General features: G+C 37.3%; 3 protein-coding genes across 3 annotated transcripts in view; all 3 read right to left on the bottom strand.

The window, feature by feature from the left end:
• The window catches only part of LOC138352675 (uncharacterized), a 17,833-nt gene extending 15,786 nt beyond the window's left edge, over positions 1-2,047 (bottom strand). Inside the window, exons 1-2 of the mRNA XM_069305251.1 lie at positions 2,036-2,047; positions 1,564-1,859 (exon numbers count right to left, since the gene is read on the bottom strand). Coding sequence (XP_069161352.1) covers positions 1,564-1,859; positions 2,036-2,047 — 308 coding nt within the window. The remainder of the gene's footprint in view (positions 1-1,563; positions 1,860-2,035) is intronic.
• Positions 2,048-10,236: 8,189 nt separating this feature from the next.
• On the bottom strand, positions 10,237-10,805 carry LOC138352674 (uncharacterized). Its single transcript, XM_069305250.1, has 2 exons — positions 10,794-10,805; positions 10,237-10,617 (listed from the first exon to the last, which is right to left on the bottom strand). The coding sequence occupies exons 1-2, from the start codon at positions 10,803-10,805 to the stop codon at positions 10,237-10,239; spliced, it is 393 nt and encodes a 130-aa protein (XP_069161351.1).
• Positions 10,806-16,582: 5,777 nt separating this feature from the next.
• Positions 16,583-17,151, bottom strand: LOC138352673 (uncharacterized). Its single transcript, XM_069305248.1, has 2 exons — positions 17,140-17,151; positions 16,583-16,963 (listed from the first exon to the last, which is right to left on the bottom strand). The coding sequence occupies exons 1-2, from the start codon at positions 17,149-17,151 to the stop codon at positions 16,583-16,585; spliced, it is 393 nt and encodes a 130-aa protein (XP_069161349.1).

The following is a 17,151-nucleotide window of genomic DNA, read 5'->3' as shown; positions in this document are numbered from 1 at the left end:
GCTTTAGTGTCCCCGCGGTCTGGTCCTCAAACAGGCCGCCACCCCCAGGAAGCAGTCCGTGACAGCTGACTAACTCCCAGGTACCTATTTACTGCTATGTAACAGGGGCATAGGGTGAAAGAAACTCTGCCCATCGTTTCTCGCCGAAGCCCGGGATCGAACCCGGGGCCACAGGATCACGTGTAAAGCGTGCTGTCCGCTCGGCCAATTGGCTCCATTCGGGTAGATAAAGATAAACTGTTTAACACGGGTGGTACACGAACAAGGGGACAGAGGTGGAAACTGAGTTAACAGATGGAATGCATTAGGCAGTGATGTGGTGGAGGTTGACTCCATACAAAGTTTCAAATGTAGATATGAAAGAGCCCAGTAGGCTCAGGAATCTGTACACCAGTTGATTGACAGTTGAGAGGCGGTACCAAAGAGCCAGAGCGTAACCCCCGCAAACACAAATAGGTGAGTACAGTGAACTAGCCCCCGTGGGCTGATATAAATTTTTTCGTCTAAAATTGTCAGTAAATATATTTCATCAACACTCAGAATACTCTACTTATAAACTAATATTACTTTAACCTTGCATTAATGCGAGTCTTAGTAAATATTATCATATATTACCCATATTTGCATCAGAGGAAAGAACCGACAATATTTATAAAATGGATGCTTTGGCTCGGCGAGTCGTGGCCCCTTCCCATCCAACTCTATTCCATCTAGCTAACGTCTGTATAGAGTATACATAAAAAAATATATAATTTTTTATTTTATTAAAATATAAATATTTAATTTTATTTAAACATAAATACATTTAAATATTAAAAATATTTAAATGCTGACATCTCAATCTGAACTTACTGTATTGTATTTGATAGGAAACTGTTATATAGAATTTAGTTTTTGTCAAAATGTTATTAGACATGTAGTGTGTATTTAAAATATACGTCTATACATCGCATGCCTCCTAAAGCAAGCATACAATTTCCACGGAAATCGTTTCATAGGTTCAGTACCAAATCGCAATATATACAAGTATTTTCTCTATAAAATTAATTAATTACATACATCTTTTTTCATCAATATTATTGACGGAAGTTAATATATTCTTCCAGATATATTAACCATATCAACATTAAACATCTTAACCATGTCAAGCAACCGGAAACACATTGAATCGTTTTCATCGTTATGATACCACTATGATATTAATGATGCAAATGATAATTAATAATAAACTTAACAATTATTATATAGATTTATTTCTTTGCTGTACAACAGAACACTCAACAAAATAACATTAAACTTGTTGAATAATTTAATGCATATTTCAGTTCATTGATGTCATAATGATAGTAATCCTGGCGATGAGTGTGATCTTTGCAATTGTTTGTCATGTAGGCCTCGTAGTCTGAAAATTATTGTTGAGATGGTTTACCATAGACCTAAATGTAAGTAGAGATGGTGTCATTTAGGTCAGCAGAAATCTAGTAATAGTGTTGACTATAATAGTTTAGTGGCCGGTAACCATAATTAGAGAAGACTGAGTAGGATGGTTCAGGATCTGCAGACCTCTTGTAGAAATGGCGGCGATAACCATGACGGGGAGCGTAGTAGAGAGGATACGATGGTTCAGGCTCTGGTTCGGCAGACCTCTTGTAGTAATGACGATCATAACCATGTCGAAGGCCGGAGGAATAAATTGGGTATGATGGTTCAGGCTCTGGCTCGGCAGACCTCTTTCCATTGTGGTAACGGTGACTGTATGCTGGGTAAGCACTACCGTAATTGCTCGTCACGTAACTGGGCTCTGCATCTCGCTTCTCAATCTCAGAAGCGCAAGCGGCAGCCGCCAGGATCACAAGCACCTAAATATGAAAAATCACACGTACAGTCGTATAATATTTAGCAGTAAAGTACTATATTTTCATTCGCGTAAATGAAATATTCTTCGAAAAGACTACTACTTTCCTTGATATTTTATGTAATACATTACATTAAATATTAACCAATATCAGAGAGTCCGATTGTTAGTGCAACTTACCAAGAGCTTCATGGCTGAAAGTTGGTTAGCTGTGGCCACAGCTGAGCGAGTGTGTCTTGCAGCAGTGATGCCGGGCTTTTATACCGGAGAGTCTTGAGTCCTTGAATCGTATCTCAATGTTATAGTGACGTTCCACTGAGAAAGCTGTAATTAATATGTTTCTTATCTCTTTATTTTATTATTTTTTTCCATATATAATCAATTACATATTATATTATAAGATTTTCCTTTAGGTTAACAAATATAAAACCCTAGTTAAATGTTAAATATTAAATATTTAATATGTTTTACTTTTCGTTAAGACAATGCACTGTTTACGATTCCTTGTTAATCTTAGCAAGTACTGCATACTTGGTATATACAGGGATAGTTTACCTTGGTAAATATTTCCATACTGAAATATGATTAGTGGTTGGCAAGTAATCTCATGTTGTAGCTTTAGTACTTCCCTCGGTTTAAAAGTCTTAAACCTAACTTTATTCCAACATGTGCTAGACTTTTCAAGTAATGTAGTGTTAGGCAAATGTAAATTTGCGCCAGATATTCGTCTTTTTTAAGAATGACGTATATTGGCGACTTGTCACCTCTCCTGACAACTATCTCCTTGTTCTCACGAAGGCTTTTAGCTGCCGCTTTGAGCTCGGGGGACAGTATGGTGCTTCTGTAGTTGCCTCGATTCTTTCCTCCTTCCGCAATAAGTTCTGCTTGTAAGGTATCTTTGGTAGTGACCTTCTTTTGTGTCTCGAGGTCGAATATGTCGTCCAACAGAATTTCCAACTCCACTTTCCGGGCCATCTCACTCGGTCTGGACATAACTTGACAGTTTATACCTAGATTTAGGAGAGTGACTTGGTCATCAGTGAGGTTAATTCCTGCAAGGTTCAGGAAGCTATCTCTTGGTCGTGGAATTGCCATAGGTCCTCCATATAACGTTGTTAGTTTCTTGATGATCCTTGTTTCAGTGCTGAGGTGATGTCGGTGTGTGAGGTAGTCGAGATGTTGTTCAATGCGGGTACGGAGACTTTCGTCGATGTTGCTATTTCTCCATTCGTTTGTAGCATGAAGTAGTTGCGTTTTGTTGTCTTTGATTTCATTTTCTGCCTTGTATATCTGATCACGAATCAGATCCTGGCGATATTTTATCGTGAAGGCTTGATTCCTTGCTGCTGGGTCGTGCGTTTTAATATTAGTATATTTTGGTAGCAGTCTTCCCTGTAGACATACATTATTAAATATGACCGAAAAAGTAAGATTAATAATTCTAACACGAATTTTCTCGATCTTCCGTACGGTTCTTTTCACTGTTGGTGGTAATTCAAAAATAAATTCTCCAAAATTCATTTTTATTTCTAGTCTGACGCGACACTTGAGCGCGTTTCATAAAACTTACTACATTTTCAAAGACTTTAGTTTACACATACACAACTGAATAGAACTTACACAACTTCGATTCCTTTATATCTACATTTGAGTGAGGTGGATGGGGTGAGGTGGTATTAACAGGGTAATAAATTCCTAAACACAAGACAGAACACGAAACAGTTTTTGAAAATGTAATAAGTTTTACGAAACGCGCTCAAGTGTCGCGTCAGACTAGAAATAAAAATGAATTTTGGAGAATTGATTTTTTAATTACCACCAACAGTGAAATGAAATGTAAGAAAGATGGAGAAAATTCGTGTTAGAATTATTAATCTTACTTTTTTGGTCATATTTAATAATATATATATATAAATATATATATATATATATATATATATATATATATATATATATATATATATATATATATATATATATATATATATATATATATATATATATATATATATATATATATGCAATTGACGATCACAAAACACTGATCATTTTATGCGGAAAATCCACAGAGAAATATGAAATGAGGTGAACGTTTCGGCTTTGTTAAAGCCTTTGTCAACACCAGACTGACTAAGGAGAAGGGAGAAGGGGGGAAGATATATAGGCCGACAGGTGTTGACAGGTGTCGGCCTATATATCTTCCCCCCTTCTCCCTTCTCCTTAGTCAGTCTGGTGTTGACAAAGGCTTTAACAAAGCCGAAACGTTCACCTCATTTCATATTTCTCTGTGGATTTTCCGCATAAAATGATCAGTGTTTTGTGATCGTCAATTGCATCAATGGATACCACGTGCCAGTTTCTTGCCTTCTCCTCTCTCTACCCTTCCCTTAAACCTTTTGTTACTAAACTTCGTTCTGCTTTAGTGAAATCTCATTCCTTAAAAATTCGTCTTCGTTTTCTTCGAAAATGCCTCAGTGAACAAGTGCTTCCCCGTTCATTATTACCCAACAGCGTTCTTAAATTGTCAGATCAGCCGTTTGATGAGATACCCCGCATAGTGCTTATGAAAAACATCGATTTACTTAAATTTGAAGTTCGTGAATGTTTTAAAGTTGTGAATAACTGTAAGTACGCTTTTCTCCAAGCCATTCCGCCTGAGTGGAACCGTTGTATGATGGATTACTGTTATACTACTTTGAGGTCTACCTGCAGAAAGGTGAGTACTAAACTTGATTTCAAATTAAAGAAACTTATTCAACAAAGTGACTGGAATAAACACTCCAACCGGGATTTTGTTATAAACCTCTCGGATAGACAGCTTGATAATGACACGATTACTGCATTAGGATATGGCCTGAGCTTTGCCACATCTAACGGAACAGTCAATTATGTAGATATTGCCAAAGGTTTCAGCAATCTTGAAAAGTATAGCAATGTCTCAGTTGAAGATATTAATGTGTGCAAAGGTATGATGTATGGCGTTTTACTTAACAATTCTGTTCCTAATTGTCCAAGTCGATTTGTTCATGCGTTCAAAAATCTCAAAAAAGATAGTTCATTACATATTACCAAGGCTGATAAGTCAAATGCAGTAGTTATTATGAATAAAGATGACTATGTCCGAAAAATGGAGTTACTCTTGGAAGACAGGGATACTTATCTATTGGTTAACAGAGATCCTACTGAAAAAGTGATTGCACATTTTAACAAAACTCTTAAAACCGTGTGTAAAGGCGATAAAGAGTTGATATCTAGGCTAACAAGTCGATCCCCCTCTCTTCCTTACATGTATGGTCTTATAAAAACTCATAAGCCATATAATCCGGCAAGGCCGATTATTAGTTCAATTGGTTCGGCGGCTTATAAACTCACTAAGTGGTTAGTCAAAGTTTTGTCCCCTATAGTTGGTACTATTTCCAACTCACACTTGACAAACAATGTGGACTTAGTTAATAAGCTATCCACACTGAATTTAAATTTTGATTTTAAACTTATAAGTTTCGATGTGACCTCTTTATTCACTAAAGTTCCTGTTGATGATCTGTTAGAATTTCTACGTGAGGAACTGCCTAAATATAATTTGAGCTTGCAGACCAATAAAGTATTGGAACTTATTAAATTGTGTATAAAAGACAATTATTTTAGTTTTAATGGAAAATTTTTCAAACAAACATTTGGTATGGCGATGGGCAATCCCCTGTCCCCAGTTTTAAGCAATTTGTATATGGAATTCTTTGAAACAAAAATCTTATCCAGGATTATCCCGGCTAATGTGGTTTGGTATAGGTATGTTGATGATATTTTGTGCTTATGGCCGTGTGACAAAGACCAGATAGTTTTTCTTAATGAACTCAATTCTTTGGTACCTTCAATAAAATTCACTTGTGAGACTGAGGAGAATGGTACTCTTCCGTTTTTGGACATTATGATTCATAGAGTCACTAGAAAGTTCAAATTTAATGTGTATAGGAAACCTACCAACGTGGGGTCGTATGTTCATTTTTATTCGAATCATCATAGTAAAGTTAAACAGGCAGTATTTTCAGGAATGTTTCTACGAGCTTTGAGGGTTTGCAGCCCTGAGTTTTTTGATGAAGAGATTGCTAAAATATATGAAATTGGGAAGAGTTTACAATATCCTAAGAGGTTTTTGGATTTCTCGTTTGTACAAGCCAAGCGTACGTTTTATAATCACGTCCCTAAGGCGAAACCAAAAATTATTAACTCATTGGTGGTACCTTATGCGAGTGGACTTGAAAAATTGTCTCTGATTTTTAAGAAACTTAATATAAATTTGGTGTTCACTAATAGTACGATCAAATCCAATTTAATAAAAAACTCCCCTGATACAGCAGGTTGTGTGTATTCGATTCCCTGCAATGATTGTGATTCTGTGTACCTTGGACAAACAGGAAAGTCCTTACAATTGCGGTTGTCACAACATGCTTATAGTATTAGAACTGCCCAAACGTCTAATGCATTATATCTACATACGAGTTTATGCGATCACAATATTAACTGGAATGGGGCAAAAAGCATTACCAATTGTGGGGATTTCGTGGAACGGAATTTGATTGAGTCTGCTCTAATCAGTCAGTGTCCAAATCTTCTTAATGTTAGTACTGGAATGTACAAACTTGATCCATTTTTAAGTTATAATATTGCACAACAGTTTAAGAAACAACTCTGATAGAGAGGCTTACAATGTCTCATTATAATTGTATATTCAAATATTGTGTGTTCATGAAGCTTTTCTTTAATCTTTCATCCTTATTCTCTGACCGCTTAATCCTCTTTGACCATTCTACGCTAAGCTATACCTGTTTTTGGTTAATTACACCTGACCAACCCTTGGGATGGGGTGGTCAGGTGTCGGCCTATATATCTTCCCCCCTTCTCCCTTCTCCTTAGTCAGTCTGGTGTTGACAAAGGCTTTAACAAAGCCGAAACGTTCACCTCATTTCATATTTCTCTGTGGATTTTCCGCATATATATATATATATATATATATATATATATATATATATATATATATATATATATATATATATATATATATATATATATATATATATATATATATTAATAGGGAAGGGAGTACCACCTCTGGCTGGAAGAACGGGGACCCATAACCTTGGAGGAAACCACACATAACGCATTGGAGGGAATGTAGGTCCCCTCCAATACAGTTTGTGTGCTTTTCTCCTACCACCCCCTTCCTTTTTTTTTTTTGTTCTTTATTGTGTATTTAAAGGTTACAAAACATACAAGACAAATGCCTAAAGGTTATGGATCTCTTGAAGCTCCTCCGCTTCCGGACAGGAACGGAGGACGCAGCAAGCATTTCCCCTCTGGATCGCCACACTGAGACGCTGAAACAAAACACTGGAAGTTCTTGGGTATCTGGTGACGTCAATGAGCTTGGAACCTAATTCCTTGAGAAATCCCAAGGCACTCTTGCCCCAGGGGCCATGCGTCTGAGACGCTATGGGAACAAAGAGGTATTGACCTTCCAGTCTCCTGTACTTGAGTGATTTTGCTGTTTCCCTGTGGTTGGCCGCCCCACCTGCGTGATCAGCTCCAAAGTGTACATAGGTGTCAGCCAAGGTGGATACACATGTGTAGTCCCACACCAACTGTCTACCCTCCTTCCAGGAGTATATGGTGATGCCATCAGGGCGAAGTGCAGGGAAATCCAGGTTTTGGACACCTAGGATGCGATGTTCTCTCTCCGCTGGGCACCTAGCTGAGACGAGGTTTCTCTTGATGATGTCATTGACCTCGTTGTGTCTTGCATGCCAGCTCTTTGTGCTTCCGCAATGCAACCCATGCAGTCCGTATTAGTCTGCTTCCACTCTGTTGCAAATACACTTGTATTCAGTGTGAATTGGGGCACCAAGGGGGAGGGCCACTGCTACACGAAGGGATTCTGGATCTAGGCGTGTGCCCATTGCTGACATGGGTACTGCCAGAAGGAAGTCTCCTGCATGGGGGGCACGCACTGCTCTGACACGGGCTTTCTCCTTGTCTGATGTTGCGATGTTGAGCATGGCATCAGCTACTTTTTCCACTACAGGGTGTTCCCAGCCGTATTTGTTTATGTTGTTTTTTTTGGCTCTATAATGGTTGCTGGGGCTGCAAGAACATCCCACTGATTTGAATATTCAGTGAAAGCAGGATCGTGTATTCCTGCTGAATCTCTCAGTATCAGTATCAGTATATATATCAGTATCAATATATATATATATATATATATATATATATATATATATAAATATATATATATATATATATATATATATATATATATATATATATATATATATATATACATATATATATATATATATATACAAATATATATATATATATATACATATATATATATATATATATATATATATATAGATATATATATATATATATATATATATATATATATATATATATATATATATATATATATATATATATATATATATATATATATATATATATATATATATATATATATATATATATATTGCACAATAATATTAAACATTCTGTTTGACAAATTAGCTGCGGCACGAAGCCATCAGAGCTAAATTTATCTCAAAGGCGTCAGTGAAATCTTCCGTGTTGAGGCGTGATGGTCACACTTGATACAAACTCCTGATGTTCCTACAATTCTTGAAACATTGTTTTTATTGTTATTCTCATGCGTATCCTGACAAATTCTGAGTAACTATACTTAATGTGTTATAAAACTCCCTTTAATACTCATATGAACAGTTATTTATTATTCAATACTTATTGTGTTCTTTTATTCTATTATCCACATTTTTCCTCTCTTTAATTTATACCCTATATACTCCATCTTGAGGTTATCTTGAGTTGATTTCGGGGCTTTAGTGTCCCCGCGGTCTGGTCCTCAAACAGGCCGCCACCCCCAGGAAGCAGTCCGTGACAGCTGACTAACTCCCAGGTACCTATTTACTGCTATGTAACAGGGGCATAGGGTGAAAGAAACTCTGCCCATCGTTTCTCGCCGAAGCCCGGGATCGAACCCGGGGCCACAGGATCACGTGTAAAGCGTGCTGTCCGCTCGGCCAATTGGCTCCATTCGGGTAGATAAAGATAAACTGTTTAACACGGGTGGTACACGAACAAGGGGACAGAGGTGGAAACTGAGTTAACAGATGGAATGCATTAGGCAGTGATGTGGTGGAGGTTGACTCCATACAAAGTTTCAAATGTAGATATGAAAGAGCCCAGTAGGCTCAGGAATCTGTACACCAGTTGATTGACAGTTGAGAGGCGGTACCAAAGAGCCAGAGCGTAACCCCCGCAAACACAAATAGGTGAGTACAGTGAACTAGCCCTCGTGGGCTGATATAAATTTTTTCGTCTAAAATTGTCAGTAAATATATTTCATCAACACTCAGAATACTCTACTTTTAAACTAATATCACTTTAACCTTGCATTAATGCGAGTCTTAGTAAATATTATCATATATTACCCATATTTGCATCAGAGGAAAGAACCGACAATATTTATAAAATGGATGCTTTGGCTCGGCGAGTCGTGGCCCCTTCCCATCCAACTCTATTCCTTCCAGCTAACGTCTGTATAGAGTATTCACAAAAAAAATATATTTTTTTATTTTATTTATATATAAATATTTAATTTTATTTAAATATAAATACATTTAAATATTAAAAATATTTAAATGCTGACATCTCAATCTGAACTTACTGTATTGCATTTGATAGGAAACTGTTATATAGAATTTAGTTTTTGTCAAAATGTTATTAGACATGTAGTGTGTATTTAAAATATACGTCTATACATCGCATGCCTCCTAAAGCAAGCATACAATTTCCACGCAAATCGTTTCATAGGTTCAGTACCAAATCGCAATATATACAAGTATTTTCTCTATAAAATTAATTTATTACATACATCTTTTTTCATCAATATTATTGACGGACGTTAATATATTCTTCCAGATATATTAACCATATCAACATTAAACATCTTAACCATGTCAAGCAACCGGAAACACATTGAATCGTTTTCATCGTTATGATACCACTATGATATTAATGATGCAAATGATAATTAATAATAAACTTAACAATTATTATATAGATTTATTTCTTTGCTGTACAACAGAACACTCAACAAAATAACATTAAACTTGTTGAATAATTTAATGCATATTTCAGCTCATTGATGTCATAATGATAGTAATCCTGGCGATGAGTGTGATCTTTGCAATTGTTTGTCATGTAGGCCTCGTAGTCTGAAAATTATTGTTGAGATGGTTTACCATATAGTTTGATTTCCCATAGACCTAAATGTAAGTAGAGATGGTGTCATTTAGGTCAGCAGAAATCTAGTAATAGTGTTGACTATAATAGTTTAGTGGCCGGTAACCATAATTAGAGAAGACTGAGTAGGATGGTTCAGGATCTGCAGACCTCTTGTAGAAATGTCGGCGATAACCATGACGGGGAGCGTAGTAGAGAGGATACGATGGTTCAGGCTCTGGTTCGGCAGACCTCTTGTAGTAATGACGATCATAACCATGTCGAAGGCCGGAGGAATAAATTGGGTATGATGGTTCAGGCTCTGGCTCGGCAGACCTCTTTCCATTGTGGTAACGGTGACTGTATGCTGGGTAAGCACTACCGTAATTGCTCGTCACGTAACTGGGCTCTGCATCTCGCTTCTCAATCTCAGAAGCGCAAGCGGCAGCCGCCAGGATCACAAGCACCTAAATATGAAAAATCACACGTACAGTCATATAATATTTAGCAGTAAAGTACTATATTTTCATTCGCGTAAATGAAATATTCTTCGAAAAGACTACTACTTTCCTTGATATTTTATGTAATACATTACATTAAATATTAACCAATATCAGAGAGTCCGATTGTTAATGCAACTTACCAAGAGCTTCATGGCTGAAAGTTGGTTAGCTGTGGCCACAGCTGAGCGAGTGTGTCTTGCAGCAGTGATGCCGGGCTTTTATACCGGAGAGTCTTGAGTCCTTGAATCGTATCTCAATGTTATAGTGACGTTCCACTGAGAAAGCTGTAATTAATATGTTTCTTATCTCTTTATTTTATTTTTTTCCATATATAATCAATTACATATTATATTATAAGATTTTCCTTTAGGTTAACAAATATAAAACCCTAGTTAAATGTTAAATATTAAATATTTAATGTTTTACTTTTCGTTAAGACAATGCACTGTTTACGATTCCTTGTTAATCTTAGCAAGTACTGCATACTTGGTATATACAGGGATAGTTTACCTTGGTAAATATTTCCATACTGAAATATGATTAGTGGTTGGCAAGTAATCTCATGTTGTAGCTTTAGTACTTCCCTCGGTTTAAAAGTCTTAAACCTAACTTTATTCCAACATGTGCTAGACTTTTCAAGTAATGTAGTGTTAGGCAAATGTAAATTTGCGCCAGATATTCGTCTTTTTTAAGAATGACGTATATTGGCGACTTGTCACCTCTCCTGACAACTATCTCCTTGTTCTCACGAAGGCTTTTAGCTGCCGCTTTGAGCTCGGGGGACAGTATGGTGCTTCTGTAGTTGCCTCGATTCTTTCCTCCTTCCGCAATAAGTTCTGCTTGTAAGGTATCTTTGGTAGTGACCTTCTTTTGTGTCTCGAGGTCGAATATGTCGTCCAACAGAATTTCCAACTCCACTTTCCGGGCCATCTCACTCGGTCTGGACATAACGTGACAGTTTATTCCTAGATTTAGGAGAGTGACTTGGTCCTCAGTGAGGTTAATTCCTGCAAGGTTCAGGAAGCCATCTCTTGGTCGTGGAATTGCCATAGGTCCTCCATATAACGTTGTTAGTTTCTTGATGATCCTTGTTTCAGTGCTGAGGTGATGTCGGTGTGTGAGGTAGTCGAGATGTTGTTCAATGCGGGTACGGAGACTTTCGTCGATGTTGCTATTTCTCCATTCGTTTGTAGCATGAAGTAGTTGCGTTTTGTTGTCTTTGATTTCATTTTCTGCCTTGTATATCTGATCACGAATCAGATCCTGGCGATATTTTACCGTGAAGGCTTGATTCCTTGCTGCTAGGTCGTGCGTTTTAATATTAGTATATTTTGGTAGCAGTCTTTCCTGTAGACATACATTATTAAATATGACCGAAAAAGTAAGATTAATAATTCTAACACGAATTTTCTCGATCTTTCGTACGGTTCTTTTCACTGTTGGTGGTAATTCAAAAATAAATTCTCCAAAATTTATTTTTATTTCTAGTCTGACGCGACACTTGAGCGCGTTTCATAAAACTTACTACATTTTCAAAGACTTTAGTTTACACATACACAACTGAATAGAACTTACACAACTTCGATTTCTTTATATCTACATTTGAGTGAGGTGGATGGGGTGAGGTGGTATTAATAGGGTATTAAATTCCTAAACACAAGACAGAACACGAAACAGTCTTTGAAAATGTAATAAGTTTTACGAAACACGCTCAAGTGTCGCGTCAGACTAGAAATAAAAATGAATTTTGGAGAATTGATTTTTTAATTACCACCAACAGTGAAATGAAATGTACGAAAGATGGAGAAAATTCGTGTTAGAATTATTAATCTTACTTTTTCGGTCATATTTAATAATATATATATATATATATAAATAAATAAATATATATATATATATATATATATATATATATATATATATATATATATATATATATATATATATATATATATATATATATATATATATATATTAATAGGGAAGGGAGTACCACCTCTGGCTGGAAGAACGGGGACCCATAACCTCGGAGGAAACCACACATAACGCATTGGAGGGAATGTAGGTCCCCTCCAATACAGTTTGTGTGCATTTCTCCTACCACCCCCTTCCTTTTTTTTTTTTTGTTCTTTATTGTGTATTTAAAGGTTACAAAACATACAAGACAAATGCCTAAAGGTTATGGATCTCTTGAAGCTCCTCCGCTTCCGGACAGGAACCGAGGACGCAGCAAGCATTTCCCCTCTGGATCGCCACACTGAGACGCTGAAACAAAACACTGGAAGCTCTTGGGTATCTGGTGGCGTCAATGAGCTTGGAACCTAATTCCTTGAGAAATCCCAAGGCACTCTTGCCCCAGGGGCCATGCGTCTGAGACGCTATGGGAACAAAGAGGTATTGACCTTCCAGTCTCCTGTACTTGAGTGATTTTGCTGTTTCCCTGTGGTTGGCCGCCCCACCTGCGTGATCAGCTCCGAAGTGTACATAGGTATCAGCCAAGGTGGATACACAGGTGTAGTCCCACACCAACTGTCTACCCTCCTTCCAGGAGTATATGGTGATGCCATCAGGGCGAAGTGCAGGGAAATCCAGGTTTTGGACACCAAGGATGCGAGGTTCTCTCTCCGCTGGGCACCTAGCTGAGACGAGGTTTCTCCTGATGATGTCATTGACCTCTTTGTGTCTTGCATGCCAGCTCTTTGTGCTTCCGCAATGCAACCCATGCAGTCCGTATTGGTCTGCTTCCACTCTGTTGCAAATACACTTGTATTCAGTGTGAATTGGGGCACCAAGGGGGAGGGCCACTGCTACACGAAGGGATTCTGGATCTAGGCGTGTGCCCATTGCTGACATGGGTACTGCCAGGAGGAAGTCTCCTGCATGGTTGGCACGCACTGTCTGACACGGGTTTTCTCCTTGTCTGATGTTGCGACGCTGAGCATGGCATCAACTACTTTTTCCACTACAGGGTGGTCCCAGCCGGATTGTTTGTGTTGTTTTGTTGGCTCAATAATGGTTGCTGGGGCTGCAAGAACATCCCACTGATATGAACATTCAGTGAAAGCAGGATCGTGTATTCTTGCTGAATCTCTCAGTATCAGTATCAGTATATATATCAGTATCAGTATATATATCAGTATCAATATATATATATATATATATATATATATATATATATATATATATATATATATATATATATATATATATATATATATATATACAAATATATATATATATACAAATATATATATTAAATATTTATATATACATTTATATATAAAATATATATATATACAATAATATTAAACATTCTGTTTGACAAATTAACTGCGGCACGAAGCCATCAGAGCTAAATTTATCTCAAAGGCGTCAGTGAAATCTTCTGTGTTGAGGCGTGATGGTCACACTTGATAAAAACTCCTGAATTTCCTACAATTCTTGAAACATAGTATTTATTGTTATTCTCATGCGTATCCTGACAAATTCTGAGTAACTATACTTAATGTGTTATAAAACTCCCTTTAACACTCATATGAACAGTTATTTACTATTCAATACTTATTATGTTCTTTTAATCTATTATCCACATTTTTCCTCTCTTTAATTTATACGCTATATACTGCATCTTGAGGTTATCTTGGGCTGATTTCGGGGCTTAGTGTCCCGAGGCATGGTCCCGGACCATGCCTCCTTTTTGTTGTCATTGTGGCAGCATGTTTACTCACAGCATGAGTGGCGCTAAGCACTGTTCCTGATATATGTAAATGAACTTCAAGAGGGAAAAGATTCATTCCTTTCATTATTTGCTGATGATGCAAAAATTTTAAAGAGGAAAAGGACGGCGGAAGATAATATGAGGCTCCAAGATGACCTAGACAGATTGAATGAATGGTCTAACAAATGTCTACTAAAGTTCCACCTCGAGTAAATGCAAGGTCATGAAACTATACAGTGGAAACAGGAGGTCAGACACAGGATACTGAATGAGAGATAAAGTCATTCATTAAACGGACAAAGAGAAAGATCTAGAAGTTGATGTTACACCAAACCTAGTCTCCTGAAGCCCACATCAAGAGAATAACATCTGCGACGTATGCGAGACTATCTAACATCAGAACTGCCTTCAGAAACCTGTGTAAGGAATCATTCAGAACTCTCTATACCCTATATGTATGACCAATCCTTGAGTATGGGGCCCCAGCATGGAGTCTGTACCTTGTCAAGCAAAAGACGAAGCTGGAAAAAGTTCTGAGATATGCCACTAGGCTAGTCCCAGAACTAAGAGGCATAAGTTACGAGGAAAAGCTGCGTGAAATGAACCTCATGACACTGGAAGACAGAAGAGTAAGGGGAGACAAGATCACTTCATACAAAATTCTCAAAGGAATTGACAGGGTTATCTTGAGTTGATTTCGGGGCTTTAGTGTCCCCGCGGTCTGGTCCTCAAACAGGCCGCCACCTCCAGGAAGCAGCCCGTGACAGCTGACTAACTCCCAGGTACCTATTTACTGCTATGTAACAGGGGCATAGGGTGAAAGAAACTCTGCCCGTCGTTTCTCGCCGAAGCCCGGGATCGAACCCGAGGCCACAGGATCACGTGTAAAGCGTGCTGTCCGCTCGGCCAACTGGCTCCATTCGGGTAGATAAAGATAAACTGTTTAACACGGGTGGTACACGAATAAGGGGACACAGGTGGAAACTGAGTACCCAAATGAGCCAGCCACAGGGACATTAGAAACAACATTTTCAGTGTCAGGGTAGTTAACAGATGGAATGCATAAGGCAGTGATGTGGTGGAGGTTGACTCCATACAAAGTTTCAAATGTAGATATGAAAGAGCCCAGTAGGCTCAGGAATCTGTACACCAGTTGATTGACAGTTGAGAGGCGGTACCAAAGAGCCAGAGCGTAACCCCCGCAAACACAAATAGGTGAGTACAGTGAACTAGCCCTCGTGGGCTGATATAAATTTTTTCGTCTAAAATTGTCAGTAAATATATTTCATCAACACTCAGAATACTCTACTTATAAACTAATATCATATATTACCCATATTTGCATCAGAGGAAAGAACCGACAATATTTATAAAATGGATGCTTTGGCTCGGCGAGTCGTGGCCCCTTCCCATCCAACTCTATTCCTTCCAGCTAACGTCTGTATAGAGTATACATAAAAAAAATATATTTTTTTATTTTATTTATATATAAATATTTAATTTTATTAAAATATAAATACATTTAAATATTAAAAATATTTAAATGCTGACATCTCAATCTGAACTTACTGTATTGCATTTGATAGGAAACTGTTATATAGAATTAAGTTTTTTCAAAATGTTATTAGACATGTAGTGTGTATTTAAAATATACGTCTATACATCGCATGCCTCCTAAAGCAAGCATACAATTTCCACGCAAATCGTTTCATAGGTTCAGTACCAAATCGCAATATATACAAGTATTTTCTCTATAAAATTAATTTATTACATACATCTTTTTTCATCAATATTATTGACGGACGTTAATATATTCTTCCAGATATATTAACCATATCAACATTAAACATCTTAACCATGTCAAGCAACCGGAAACACATTGAATCGTTTTCATCGTTATGATACCACTATGATATTAATGATGCAAATGATAATTAATAATAAACTTAACAATTATTATATAGATTTATTTCTTTGCTGTACAACAGAACACTCAACAAAATAACATTAAACTTGTTGAATAATTTAATGCATATTTCAGCTCATTGATGTCATAATGATAGTAATCCTGGCGATGAGTGTGATCTTTGCAATTGTTTGTCATGTAGGCCTCGTAGTCTGAAAATTATTGTTGAGATGGTTTACCATATAGTTTGATTCCCCATAGACCTAAATGTAAGTAGAGATGGTGTCATTTAGGTCAGCAGAAATCTAGTAATAGTGTTGACTATAATAGTTTAGTGGCCGGTAACCATAATTAGAGAAGACTGAGTAGGATGGTTCAGGATCTGCAGACCTCTTGTAGAAATGTCGGCGATAACCATGACGGGGAGCGTAGTAGAGAGGATACGATGGTTCAGGCTCTGGTTCGGCAGACCTCTTGTAGTAATGACGATCATAACCATGTCGAAGGACGGAGGAATAAATTGGGTATGATTGTTCAGGCTCTGGCTCGGCAGACCTCTTTCCATTGTGGTAACGGTGACTGTATGCTGGGTAAGCACTACCGTAATTGCTCGTCACGTAACTGGGCTCTGCATCTCGCTTCTCAATCTCAGAAGCGCAAGCGGCAGCCGCCAGGATCACAAGCACCTAAATATGAAAAATCACACGTACAGTCATATAATATTTAGCAGTAAAGTACTATATTTTCATTCGCGTAAATGAAATATTCTTCGAAAAGACTACTACTTTCCTTGATATTTTATGTAATACATTACATTAAATATTAACCAATATCAGAGAGTCCGATTGTTAATGCAACTTACCAAGAGCTTCAT

The sequence above is a fragment of the Procambarus clarkii genome, chromosome 54 (genome assembly GCF_040958095.1).
Source record: "Procambarus clarkii isolate CNS0578487 chromosome 54, FALCON_Pclarkii_2.0, whole genome shotgun sequence".
NCBI lineage: Eukaryota > Metazoa > Arthropoda > Malacostraca > Decapoda > Cambaridae > Procambarus > Procambarus clarkii.
The sequence above is the reverse complement of the archived record's forward strand: the minus strand, read 5'-3'. Positions and strand labels throughout refer to the sequence as shown.